Consider the following 13,727-nt stretch of genomic DNA (forward strand, 5'->3'; position numbering starts at 1 on the left):
CTGCAAAAGATGCTTTCCAACAGCTGTTTTAGCATTCGTTGTAAACGTGTGGACCTATTTTTCCAAACGCCTCACACCCGTACATTCTTCCGTTGAGAGCTTCAATAATAGACACTCCAGCCCAGGTGGTGGCGCTAATCCGCCTTTGCCAATTGCAAGAATGCAAACAAAGTTCCCGGCGCGGAGTAATACCGTACCTCACAGCACATCTAATACAAGTCAATGGAGTTGGACAAAAACTACGATAAAACCTGTTGGAATGCGTCTTTTGCAGCGATTTTTGTGTGAGCATATCAGTGAACACCCCTGACCACTCGGTGAGTCTCACGTCTTTGTAAATGAAAGTTTAATGCATTTTAGGAAGGATTGTTCCAGTGCACCTATACAGCCATTGTAGAGGTGGGGACTGCCTGATACAACAAACACCCGAAAATTCTCGGGCCAGCATCATATGTCCAAATTTCAGTCAAAACCATTCTATTTCATCATAAACAATCTGAAAACAGGGCTTTAAGTGTAAAATACTGAAGTTGACTTTTAAGACCCGTTTAAAATTATCTAAGACATACCTAGATCAGTGAATGTAAAACTTTTTAAGGCCTTAAATTTGATTTTGAAATGTAAGACTTTTTAAGACCCCACGGTAACCCGGGTAATTGTCCCGTGCAAGACTATATAGCGGGCTAAAGGAGATGTGCATGTGTGTTAGTAAATCAAAGCCAAAAATGTTCACAAAGTGGTCTAGCCTGTATCATGACAGAATATTAAATCATTATATTTATTTTATGAGATATTATGTGGCATTTTGTTGATTTTGCGTTGGATTAAATTTGAGGGACTGTTAAAAGGGCAGAGCTCTTTAAGTGAAAAGTCTGCAAGTAGATGATGTAAAATATCTGGCAACCATTCATGTGGTGTCCCCATTCCACAATGGAAAGTTTCAGCTAAAAATCTTCTTTACTGTAATACTTTAAAAACGATGTCAACTACATCTCGAACACAAAGCTTTCTTATCATCCACAAAATACATTTTCTTTTGGGGCGATTACAGTTTTATCAGATTTTAGCGGTCAACTTACTCCAGTTTTGAGTGTTTCTGAGTCTCAGGCTCTTCCTCATCTGATCCACTGCTGATACTGATCACACTTCCTGCTGGGCTCGTAGAGTCAGCGATCACAATGGTATCTCTCTGTTTCTGCGACACACATGAGTCCTGGTACTCTGGCTCTGCCTTACAGCACACAGGCTCCTCCTCCGGCACCACCTCAACAACACACCCCGCCTCCTCCTCTGTGTTTTTGGCACCATCTACCATCTTTGGGGACCGGCTTGCTAAATTTTGTGAGTTTGTGTTGTGCATGAAGTTGTTACTTCTGTTAGGGAAAAAATGATCGGCGATCAGTCCCCAGACATTCCTGATCCTTCATACACACGGAAGCAGGGGGCATGTGGAAACTGACCTGTTTAAAGATGCTTTATTTCTTTTGTTAGCTGCTGGCTGTGGCCACACCACATGAGCAATCCCTATGCTGATTGGCTGGTGAGCTGACATGGCCATTGGGTTGGTTAACAGTGGCTGATGGTGGGGCATCATTGAGCCGTAATGGTTACCGTGAGAATGAACTTTCCTGCAAAAGATGAGAGTAAACACTGTGGTGTAAAGCGTGTGAAGAAAGACGACTCATGATGAGATATTGATAAATAGGGTAGCATACAGTAAATACAACTTAGGAGCATTTCGTTTCACACACCCCCAGTCTGCCAGTCTTTGTGGACCTGCCACTGTATCTGAAGCCAGTGTGGCTGCTGAGGGGGCAACGGGTGTCACCTGAGGCCAGGCGGGCACCAGGATCTGCTGGGCATGATTAGACCACGTTTGCTGTAGATAACAAACGACAAAATCATTTAGGTAAGTCTCTTCGTTCACTATATTACATTTATGCATTCAGCGTAAAAGCTATTTAAATATTTACACGTGTCCATAAATCAAACATAATATTTTGACATCCCTAAAGAAAAGTCCAAGAGCCGTTTACCTGCGTTATAACTCCTGGTCTAATCTGTAGAGGTTGGATGGTTGAAGCTTGCGTCACCAATGGTACGGTGTTCTCTATGCACACTGGAAAACCTGCTGGCTTATTTGGGTTGGGAGGGAGACCTGTTATATTGGGTAAATAACAATAATATAACCAGACAGGACATAACAGTAATATTATTACAAACAAACATCGCAGTTAATCTAATAAATGAATTTAGGTAAAGAACCTTGTAGGTTAGGGGGACAGAGGATCAATGCCTGCTGGAACGAGTCACTAAACTGAGCACTTCCTGTCTGGAGGGGTATCCCAGGATGCATCACAGAGGGGGCAGATGATGCCAATGCCTATACAGTTAAAAAAAGAATTGTTGGGGTTTATTATCTTCCAATCAAACACTTACAGAATGATACAGAGCTATAGTAATGTAATGGAAATGCTGCACAGAACACTGATGCACTTCATTTTAATGTCCTGTAGGTGGCAGTGTGTCATTAACAGACAGTGTGTATGTGTGTATATATCCAGTATGTTGTGCCCTCACAAACAGAAAATAAAGACCTGAGGATTAAAGTTCACTCACTCCTGCCAACACAAGCATAACGCCAGGCTACTGAATACTAGGACTTAGTATTGTGCTTTAACCGCGTGAACGTGATCCAAGGACAAAGTCAGAGCTGTGAGACGCTGGTTACGTGCTTCAGCACTGTACGTTACTTATTTACAGCAAATTTAATAATACAGATCAGAGTTAATGAGAGCCGCGTTGTGTTGTTAAAAACAAACACTGTGTCATGAAACATGCTAGATAAATGCTAATGAAAAATCAATTAAAACAATGCGTGAGTGTTAGTCAGGTCAGTGATGTGGGTAGAAAGTTGACGTGGCTCTCCTTGGCAACCAAACGCTCCCTCCACGTTGCCATGATGTCAGCAGTGTTGCCTTGACGACGGCAGTAAGGCAATAAGGCTGCAAATTTGTGGGATCTTAAAAAGACCACGACGTAAAGGTGATCGGTGTCATGCATCGATTCACAGACAACAGCATACTAAAGCCGGAATGATTATTTTTGACAGTGTTAAAGAGCAAAATATGTACTGAAGATGATTATAATGTAGTCAGTGTTGTGACACAGCCACGCAGCAACGGCCGTGTTTTGACAGGCCATCATAACCTGAATGCGTCAGGAGGAATGATTCAACGTGACTCTGCACATGTCTACAGGCAAACAAATGGCACAAAAGAGAAAAATCCTTCCTCTTACAACACCATGACTTCCCTTTAGAGCAACAGATAACTAAATAACAGGTGATGTAATGGCGAGCATCTAGCACCCTACTAAAAAGACCAACTTAATCTAGCCTACCCCACTGAAAAGATCAGCTAACACCAACATACGCCACTGAAAAGACCAGCTAAAACTAGCCTACCAACTGAAAAGACCAGCTAAAACTAGCATACGCCACTGAAAAGACCAGTTAAACCAGCCTTACCTACTGGAAGCTTGGCCAGCTTGGCTAAGCTGGTCTTATCTGGTTTAAGCTGGTGGTTCAACTGGTCTTTCAGCTGATAAACTTGCCAAAACCCCTCTAAATCTAGCCTGCTTCATCAGCTAAAACCAGCTCTTTTCATCTTAGTGGGACAGTCATAGCCTAATGGTTGGAAAGTCGGGCTTGCAACCCAAGAGATGACAGTTCGATACTCATGGCTGGCAGGTTGCTACTGAGATGCCATTGATAGGGCCCTATAAAATCAGTTTAATTTTTTCCCAAATTCCGTTTAATTTTTTCCCAAATTCCGTTTTCTCAGTTTTAATTTTTGCAAATTCCATTTTATCCGTTGTAATTTTTGGCAATTATGTTTTTTTTAACCTTTACTGTTATTTTTGTCATAAAAAGAGTGTGCCTTTAATGTCAATGATTAAAATGTAAATGATTTGGGGAAAAACTGGATAACACGATTACTTAATGAAATTGCGCTCACCGTGAACAGAGTGTTGACAAAACTTACAAAATAACAGTTCTCCGGTCACATAAAAGTCATGTGAGAACTGCTTGGAACTAAGTTCATTAGCGTCGAATTTCTTAATCTTTTCGCTGACGAAAGCAGAGTCGTGGAGAGCCGCTTCACCATGGTTTCAGTGTTTTGGAGGGGGTCTGAAACGACGGGAGGGGGTGTGTCGCCCAGATTTACTACCCCCGATCTGCATTTCCCCCAGACATACGTTCGTCTCCCACACAAATACATAATTTTATTCAAAATATGTAAAATTCCGCGAAATTCCGCGTTAATACTATTCACGTGTTAATTTGCCAATTCCGCGATTCCGTGATCGCGGAAATTATAGGGCCCTACATTGAGCAAGGCACATGTCCCCCAAGGTCCCCCATTGCAGTGATAGCTGCCCACTGCTCTGGTTTGTGTTAGATGTCTTTGTGGGTCCAAAAAAAATTATCCAATAAGAAATTACCCAAATCCCTTTTTACCCGAAACCAAGGTGCATAAATAAATTATTTTAAAGAAAGACCCCAAACCCAAAGACAGGGTTCCCCAAATCTTACCCTGCAGAGTTTAGCTCCAACCCTGTTCAAACACACCTGAACAAGGTCTTCATAAGTTTGATTAGGGCTGAAGCTAAACTCTGTAGTGCTCCGGCCCTCCAGGGTAAGATTTGGGGAACCCTGCCCTAAGACAAACCCGAGAAAATTAGACCCAAGTTTGACCTGACTGGACCCGAATGTAAACGCACCGACATTTGTGCAGTCTGTAGCCCTGCACGCACCAGTCAGACAAGAAACCCCGGTGGCCTTGTAAACAATTTAGTCCACTGCTCAATTTGTTTTCAAAGGTTATCTCATGATGACACTACTGTAACAACTAAAATGTGATTTTAAAATTGATTGACAGGTCTGGCTCAACGAAAATTACTCCCGCCAGCCACACGATTTCACAAGTGCTCTTGGCAAACATGTACACTTGATGCAGGACTCGATGCACACACGCAAGATAGTTTGATTCTTTTTGAGTCACACATTTTTGTTTTTATTAAATGAGACACGTTGCCGCTAACATTATACCCTACCAGTGTCCAAGGGGCACTTGAAACTTTTAGACCCAAACCCGCTCGGGTCAGACCTAGGGTATTCGGATATGCGTGAAGACCTCTAGTTTGTGTGTTCAGACCTGCAATGTGTTTGTGTTCATTACTCAACTGATGGGTTAAATTCAGAGATCACATTTAAGTATGGGTTACCATGCATTGGCAAAAAAGACACTTTCATTTTCACTTAAACTAGCCAAGTTAGGCTGGTTTTAGCTGTGTTTTCAGCAGGGACACAGTGAGATTGAAAGTGTACACAAAAGATTACAGAAACCCTGTGTTATATGAAATTAAAATCATGAGTTACTTCTTGGTTTTACACCGGAACACTAAAGAAAAAATTTCTAAATAAAACAAATATTTCTGTTTCTTTCTAGGTTGTAAATGTATTCAGAGGTGCATCAACACATGGTATGATAGTTCGACATTTCTGATGTCAGATGCAACTCAATAACTAAAAACTTTACATAAAACAGATTTAGCAAAGCAAAACCACAAGCACTTCTCTAAACAAGACACATAACATCTGTTGTAAAGTTTAAAAAGCAAGTCAGGTTTTTACATAAATAAATAAACAAATAGAAAGGGTTTCAATTTTTGTGGTCTAGTTAAATGAATATAGTAGATGCGTTTTTAGTTGAACCATGTAACGGTTCGACAGAGGTATGGAGGAGCTCATTCCAGTACAGCTGTGCTAAGAAACTAAACAATCATCAAGAAAGAGACCTGTATGTGATGGAAAGACTACAGTCAAAGATGTTGCTCTCCATCAACTATACTTCTGTTCAAAATTTACCACTAGATGTTAAAGTGGGTTGCCAAATGTTTTTCAAAGCAATCTTTCTCCAGCACAGTTTCATTTAATCAGTAGTGGCGATGCTCTCTGTACCTGAGTGTGAATGCCGCTCATCTTGCAGAAGGGCAGCGTGAGGCCGGGAGCTGCGTTGGCGCTCGGGGCCGTCCTGACAAACGGAGGCTTGCTCCGACTGAGAGACTCGTAACCGGCTGGCCGTGAGCAGCACATATCCATAATATGAAAACCCGATTTAACACTGAGAAAAAAAACAGTAGAGAGAGAATTAAGAGAAAACATCTCGAGTTGTTCTTGCCGGACAAATCAGGAAAATAAAATCGCATGGCTTGAGAATTAAAAAAGGCGCTCACTGGTTGCTGTGGGGGAAATCCAACAGGTGCTGCATTGTGACAAAGGGATGGCTGAGGGCGTCACTCGGGGCGATTCTTTCCTCTGCGTCTATCAACAACATCTTCTTCAGCAAACCTACAAACTCTGCACGGTCCACCTTCTCTGCCAATAAATCACAGCCTTCAAGATTCATCACTAGATTCACCTGAGAAAGACAAAGGACAGCACAGTCAGTTTCCTCTTCAGTGAATTCAACTACAACTGCTTGAGGAAGATGCTTGAGCCTCATTCATGTTTGTTAAAAATGTCATTGTGTCTGTTTTAATACAGCAGTTCAACAGACACTGTAAGATATATAAATAATAAAGGGAAAAAACGCTTGTGTGTAAAACTCTTTAATGTCTTACACTACAGAATCAAAATATAACAAGGCCATGTAAAATCTATTAATAAAAAGACAGGGTAGGGTTGCACCAGCCATTTGTAAAATCCTAAATTGGAACGTCCACATCTAAAGCCTTAGTAACTACTATCCAGTCTGTGACTAAATCTGTACTGTATATGGTTGCATCATCTGTCTCTAAGGCAAAACATAGACTTAAAAGCCGTTCACAATATAATGATGACTACCGTATTAATAAAAATTATTTAAAACTAAAAATAATTATAGTTGTGGCGGAATGCAAACCACAACTGTAACAATATCAATGGGATCACTTTCCGAGCTATTTTTTTAACTAATGAACGAAAAAACCATTGACAGCCAATCAAATCTATTTGAACTTCAAGTGCATGTGCATTTTAAAAACCAGATGACACTGTGGAGAAGTTCATTGCTGAAGTCCTTAAAGGCGGGGTGCTTGATTTTTGAAAGACACTTTGGAAAAGGGAGTCGGGCCGAGTACCAAAACACACCTGTAGCAAATCAGCAGTAAGGGGCGTGTCTACTAATCAACATCATTGCCTGGATTGCGTATGTGTGGGGCGGGTCTATCAAAAGAAGGTCCAGATTCTATTGGGGTAGGGGCGTGTTTGTTTAGGTGATTTCAAATATCAAGAGAGCTTTCAGAGATCATGCACCCCGCCTTTAAAGAGCACCTATTTCATTGCTAAAAAACAATGTTATTTTGTGCATTCGGTATAATACAATGTGTTCAAAAAACATATTTCCACATTCCGTACATTTTTGTAGCTCCAGATATCCCTGCCTTCTTCAAAAGCTCTCACTTTCGATCTTTTGTGTAAGGTATGTTTGTAAAAACAACTTAAATGTCCTTATATAACCAAGGCCTAGTCCTGGATTCATCTAAACCCTGTCTGGGAAACCCCACCATAATGTTCACTCTCATAAAATGTAAATGTAAATATCCTGTATGTGTAAAGAATTAAAGTCTGTTGAGTAAAACAAGATCTTGTTGATTTAGATCAGTCAGTCTGCTTTTATAATCCAACTGTAGAGTTAAGAGGTAGTCACATTACACTTTATGCTCCATTGACTTCCATTCATACGCATGCGAATGCATCAGACCGGAAACGCAAGCTCTTGAGAAGATACTGTAGGCTACATTTCACTGCATACCATCTTTCAAGTCTGGTGAACTCTGACCTGCAAATTCGTATCATGTGGATAAATGTGACCAGTAAAAAAAGTGCCATGTAACAGCGTAACTTTTCTTTCTACTGAAAAACAAATATGGACGAAACACTCCCCATATTGTAAGTGCGGCCATATTCACAGCAACGTCCAAAAAATATTTGCATGCTTAAAGTCTAGCATGACTGCCCCTTAAGGATTTAACAAAGTTTAATAGGTGCAATGCAAAATGTTTACTACTAATATAATATTTTATATTTTTACACCTCAATCAGAAATATTAAAAATATTCAGTAAAATTAAAATGTGCAACCAGCCCCTGTATGGTAAATTTGATTATATCTAACATTTGACCTTTTTACATTTATTTATATTCAGACTTGTAAAAGAAAAAGTCAAGGGTTTGCAGGTTATAAACATACATGCGCTATGTCATCCAAACTGCTGAAGATATACTTCCTGGCTTCTTTTGACTTGAGCCCCGTCTCTGTCTCATGTTCTTCTGTGGACTGAATCAAACATGTGCAGATATTAAAATCAATATGACAATAAAATCAACCTTAATTATTATAAACAACAACACTGGTCTTTATTTTCATTATATATTAATGCAAGTTAAATACCAATAACAACACAATCAATATGCTAGTGAGAGTTTTGTTGTTTCACTAAGAAAACTGACACATTTATAAATGATACAGGTGTGGTTTTGGAGACGTGTGCATGGCACACTTCATGTTTTTTGTCTCACTTTCAGTCTCCAGGCCGCATACGGTGAGTCCGACTCGCGGCAAAAGAACCGTGACGTCTTCGTCCCAACATTTAACAGATGCTCCCCTGGCAGACCCTGTGTCTGAGAAATGAAGCGAATCTGAGGGGAGAAGAACAAAACGGTGAGCGTCGTTCACGTTTTAACACCGTCCAGTTAAAACAGATACGTCAACAAAAGCTCATCAGACCGCATGTGTTCTCAATAACACGTTAAACCCAGCACGAGTTCAGAGGAACACCCAGAAAACGGGCGGTTCATGAAGTCATGTTTGGGTGAAACTGAATTTGCTCTGACGTCAGTGGCACTGTGGTGTTAGAGAGAAAGACCCATTAGATGCTCAGTGCCACAGAGAGACTTTAGAGGTGCGAGAGCTACGCTGGCATCTCTTACGGTCCGATAACATGACCTTCTGATCTCATAAATCATGCCAAGGTATCACAAGCATGCTGGCAAACACATAGAGCAATATAAAAAAGCAACATAAGTAGAGAACATCATCACCCCAACAGATCGACATCTTTATGTTTCAGACCAAAACATATTAGAGTTCATCCAAAAATGAAAACAGTTTAGCAGAATTCCATACAATATGAACAGCTAAAACTATAACAAATAAAAACAGAGTTTTTAATAGTTTGTAATAAACAAACAAACAAACATACAAACTATTACTTTGGGGGAAAAATCAGGAAATTTAAAAAGTTCAGTATGAAGATTTAGGAAAAACATTAAAAATTCCACTTGTGAGAAAGAGGAAGAAAAATCATATTTAACCCCAGTGTGATGAAATAAAGGGCTGGATATGGAAATAAAGTAAAAGATTTGTGTGAGGTCATCGGTGGAAAACAGATCTGAGATCAGCAAAAACAACAGAAAACAGTCAGGATTTGTTTAACATTATCATGTAATGCCTGATAAGAGCTTTAATAAATTAGCTTTTTTAATATCTTCCACTACAGTTCTGACAGTTTGAATAAGTCATGCTCAGAGATACACATATAAAAGACATAATAATGATGAATAAATCTCTTCTTTCAGTCAATAGTTGTTGTTGGGGTTAGTGATGGGCATAATTAATCGACGATCGATAATTGATTGTTAAGAATTTCGTCGATCACGTTAATTTGTTATCAATTAATTGAATGCATTTTTTTTTTATCAAACCCCTGTTTCACAAATACTGCGTATGCGTTTGCCTATGTGTGCGGCGAATCCGTCAAGCACCCATTGCAGTGCGCTGCTGATCGCTTATTCTGCATATAAAATGTTCATGTGATTGACACTTTCTGTGAACACTTTTCCGCATAAACAATAGAACAAAGCATCATTTTTTTTCACAAAACAATATATGCTAGATATTATTTGACAGACTAGTAAATGTGGATTAAGGATGTTTAAAATCTCTAGCCTGGTGGTCAGGATCTGAATGGATCAAATCAGCAGTTTTGCAATGCTTTATTTATCTCCACATGTATCATAAATAAAAATAAGCAGAGTAACTTTGCAAGTCTACCCTTCCACATTATATATTTCCTACTATGTATGTATATGATTTCCAAATAATAAACGAGAGTATTCAACGACAAAAAGCGTCTCATATGGAAATAAATCCCACAATATTATTATTTCTCAAAACTTTATGACAAAAATAAGCAACTGTATGAATTCAAAGACGCACACATTATTCTGCATATATTTGAATATTATACAAAAGTATTCATATAACGGCACGTTTCATATGGCAAATAAATATCCTCACATTAACATAACAGCATAATGAAATGAATAAACAGACAATGAAACAGGATTGAAATATAAATTGTATTATTATTACCGGAAAAAAGCAATATTGCTAAAATCATCTCTGAGGTAAATGCGTCAAAAACGCACAATAAGTCTAAATGAGCAATTAAAGTGAAAAAAGCATTATTAGGCCATGTCTCAAAACTTTATATGACAAAATATATTTAAAAGAAATGTATACTTACAGTTCTTCAAAGATGCACACATTATTCCATATTACTCCCGTTTATGAGCACGTTTGTCTCTGGCCTCGCTCTGTTATGTAATAGATTGACAGGTGCGCATCTCCGTCTTTCAAACATATATAATTTTGTAATTACTACCTTAGGAAAATTAGCCATGATTTTATCATTGTGAAAATGTTTTTTTTTTTTTTTTTGCAAATTAAAACGATTTGTATTTCCGCAATTTACAACAAATACCATGGTTCTGGTATATTGTGGAGTTGGAGACCATAGTAAATTTGTGTCTACTGTTGTTTTACAACAAATAAAAACTAAAAGACTATGTTAGTATAATTAAACAATGGGGCTCACAAAACGCACGCTGTTTCACACATACTCTGTATGCGGAATAAGCCAAGTTAGCGCTGAGGTACCTGTGCATCCCGGTCAGTCTCCTCGGAGCGGGTGTTTTCGGCGGCGGCTGGACTGACGGTCACCATGGGTTGCGGTCGCGTCTGACCCCAAAACATGCTTTTATTTCTCAAAAAAAATCAGTAGACTGGTGCAGAAGTTTTATGCCAGTTACTTAAGTTAGTTATTTTTCACGAGGCTTTAAGTAGCCTAATTTGTTATAGCCTAATGTTAGGAAGGCTAATATCTTGCACTTTCTTCTGGCTTGAATAATTTTGAGTTACATTTTGACAAAACCTTTCAGATCTAAGTATTATGTGTTTTGTTTAATTTAATGTTAAACATGAATCTGTTTTTTTTATTTATTTTGGAAATAATGAGGTCTCTGTTTAAGAACGCTGGCTCGCAGCTGCAGGTTCCGCTGCTTTAGAGCACTCCACATGCACGCAAATATATGTTTGACACATAGTTTAACTGTCTGCCACAAGTTGATCTTGTAATAAAGGTCTCATCGAGGAAAAACACGCTGTATATTTGTATTCATTGCATTTTTTAAGTATAAAAGTTAAATAACAAATTTTATTATAAAAATATTAATGATTAATCGATAGTCGATCGTTAATTCTCCCGACGATCGACAAAGAAAACTTAATCGAATGCCCATCCCTAGTTGGGGTAATAAACATCAACTGAGTCGACTATAATGTGTGCACATAAGAGAGTATTTAGATATTTAAAGGAGCTGTATGTAGGTTTTTGATAAAGAAAAACTAAAACAAATTTGTCGATAGTAATGAAACATGGCAAATGAACACATCTGTTTCTCTGAACAACAATGCTGTAGCCAGAAATTCTCTTTTTTAAAATGAGTCCACCGTGTCAAGATGACCGTTTTGCTTTGGTCTGCGTGATCCTGCCAACTTATCCAATAGTGTATTTCAACAGCTCGGTTGCCAGCCATCACGGTCGCTTAAATGAGACCCCAATGACCCATAAACACGACTTCCGGTGGACGCAATATCCGTTATGAGCCACAGAGTTATAAAAATCCACAGGAGTGGATGACAACAAAAACATTACAAATGTAAAAATGAGCAGATAAACTTTTGCTTTCCATCATCAGTTGTGCTCCTGTATGTGTCTGGCACCCCAAGAGGAAAACGGGGGTGAAAAACGTCTCCAATACTTAGAATTTAGACTTCAGTACAATGTTAAACTTCTAGATGTCAAGGTTACATACAGCTCCTTTAACCTCCTAAAACTTGGTGTGTCAACATACCTGAACATCACTTTTTTATAGATAATACTTCTAACTCATAATACTAATATTGTGTGAGTCTGTGTGTAAACAGACCTTATGTTTGAGTCTGTATCAGACGAAGATATAGAATTTGAGGAATAATCAATTGTTTGGAAATTGTTTATGGACGTTTCTGAGTGGAACATAACTGTAATGCTGTGTTTACACCAACCGCGTTTCAGGCGTCAAAATCGCATCCAGCGTGCCTAGTTTGCCGCTTGAACAGTTTGAATGCATTCGTGCGTCAGAAGCCAAATCGGTTTCTTGTGGGAGGGGCAAGTGCTATGCGGTTGTCTGTTTGCAAGATGGCTGAGGTTGATTGTGCATTTATCGAGAGAGAGTTACCGGTTTGTATTTAGTCACCTTACTAAAGGGGGAAAATAAATGGTGCGGGTCAATAAACGTTATGTGACTCAAAACTGAAATGTGTATTTACAATTTACCAGGTTGACCAATGTCCTCACTGACACTCTTCCAAGCGAGGTCCTTTTATTCCTGTCTCTATAGAAATAAGAACTTGTGTCGTATAGCTCCGGGTGACTGCTTACAGACAATATCAAGCCTTCATGCTGAATGAGACACTCCGGGCGGGGCGGCCAGCACAGCAGCAAACAGGCTCCTTATTGGTTAACGCGGTGCGAAAATCCACTAAAGTTCAAATTCTTTAACTCCGGTGTAAGCCGCAATTTCGCGTCAAACTGAGACACGGAGACGCTTTTCCACCTCATTCATGCGTCTAGTTCGCGCATGTCGCGGTACACGCGAATGAGGTGGAAAAGCGTCTTCCGTGCCACGCTAAACGCCTCATCCGTGCCGCGGGACCTCCAGACGTGCGTCAACGCGTCTTCACATTGACTTAACATTGAAATCACTCGCGCTTGCCGCCTCTACCGCATCTGGTGTAAACGCAGCATAACGTCAATAGTAGTAAACTTCAGCCTAAACGCTAGCATATAACATTAACTAGCATATAGTGCTTACTCAACAGTCACAACTTCGTTTTTAGCATTGTAACACCATTGTAATTAATTTAATGTATAATTTAATGTTGGGCCCTATATATCTCGACTGGAACGTCACAGTTGTCTTTTGCATGCAAAGTTTACATAAGAAGGAGGAAACAATCGCGTTTGAATGTCATTACCATGTGCATAACTCTTATTATTTATCTATGCCTTGATATATACAGTTTATATTCTACGGCACCTTTAACATTGAAGACATCTAAGAGACACTTGCTGTAATATAAGGGCAGTGCTGAAGGAAGGTCTCACGTGACTGTGAGATGTGCCCCGTGAAAGGCCCTGCTATTGGTGCCATAACGGGGCGTTCATTTAGCCTATAAATATCTTCTGCTGTGTGGGATTAAATTGAACACCCTCATGAAGTAGGAGTGTGGATGT

General features: G+C 39.4%; 1 protein-coding gene across 2 annotated transcripts in view; it reads right to left on the reverse strand.

The window, feature by feature from the left end:
• hipk3b (homeodomain interacting protein kinase 3b) overlaps nucleotides 1-13,727 on the reverse strand; it is a 57,129-nt gene that overhangs the window by 11,753 nt on the left and 31,649 nt on the right. Inside the window, exons 4-12 of one of the 2 annotated variants that reach the window (XM_065265088.2) lie at nucleotides 8,626-8,745; nucleotides 8,297-8,383; nucleotides 6,301-6,485; nucleotides 6,026-6,188; nucleotides 2,266-2,383; nucleotides 2,037-2,158; nucleotides 1,752-1,879; nucleotides 1,461-1,628; nucleotides 1,080-1,373 (exon numbers count right to left, since the gene is read on the reverse strand). In XM_065265088.2, the coding sequence (XP_065121160.1) occupies nucleotides 1,080-1,373; nucleotides 1,461-1,628; nucleotides 1,752-1,879; nucleotides 2,037-2,158; nucleotides 2,266-2,383; nucleotides 6,026-6,188; nucleotides 6,301-6,485; nucleotides 8,297-8,383; nucleotides 8,626-8,745 (1,385 nt within the window). Of the gene's footprint in view, nucleotides 1-1,079; nucleotides 1,374-1,460; nucleotides 1,629-1,715; nucleotides 1,880-2,036; nucleotides 2,159-2,265; nucleotides 2,384-6,025; nucleotides 6,189-6,300; nucleotides 6,486-8,296; nucleotides 8,384-8,625; nucleotides 8,746-13,727 lie in introns of both variants that reach the window. The other variant, XM_065265087.2, reaches the window with a different exon arrangement.

The sequence above is a fragment of the Paramisgurnus dabryanus genome, chromosome 9 (assembly GCF_030506205.2).
Source record: "Paramisgurnus dabryanus chromosome 9, PD_genome_1.1, whole genome shotgun sequence".
Lineage (NCBI taxonomy): Eukaryota > Metazoa > Chordata > Actinopteri > Cypriniformes > Cobitidae > Paramisgurnus > Paramisgurnus dabryanus.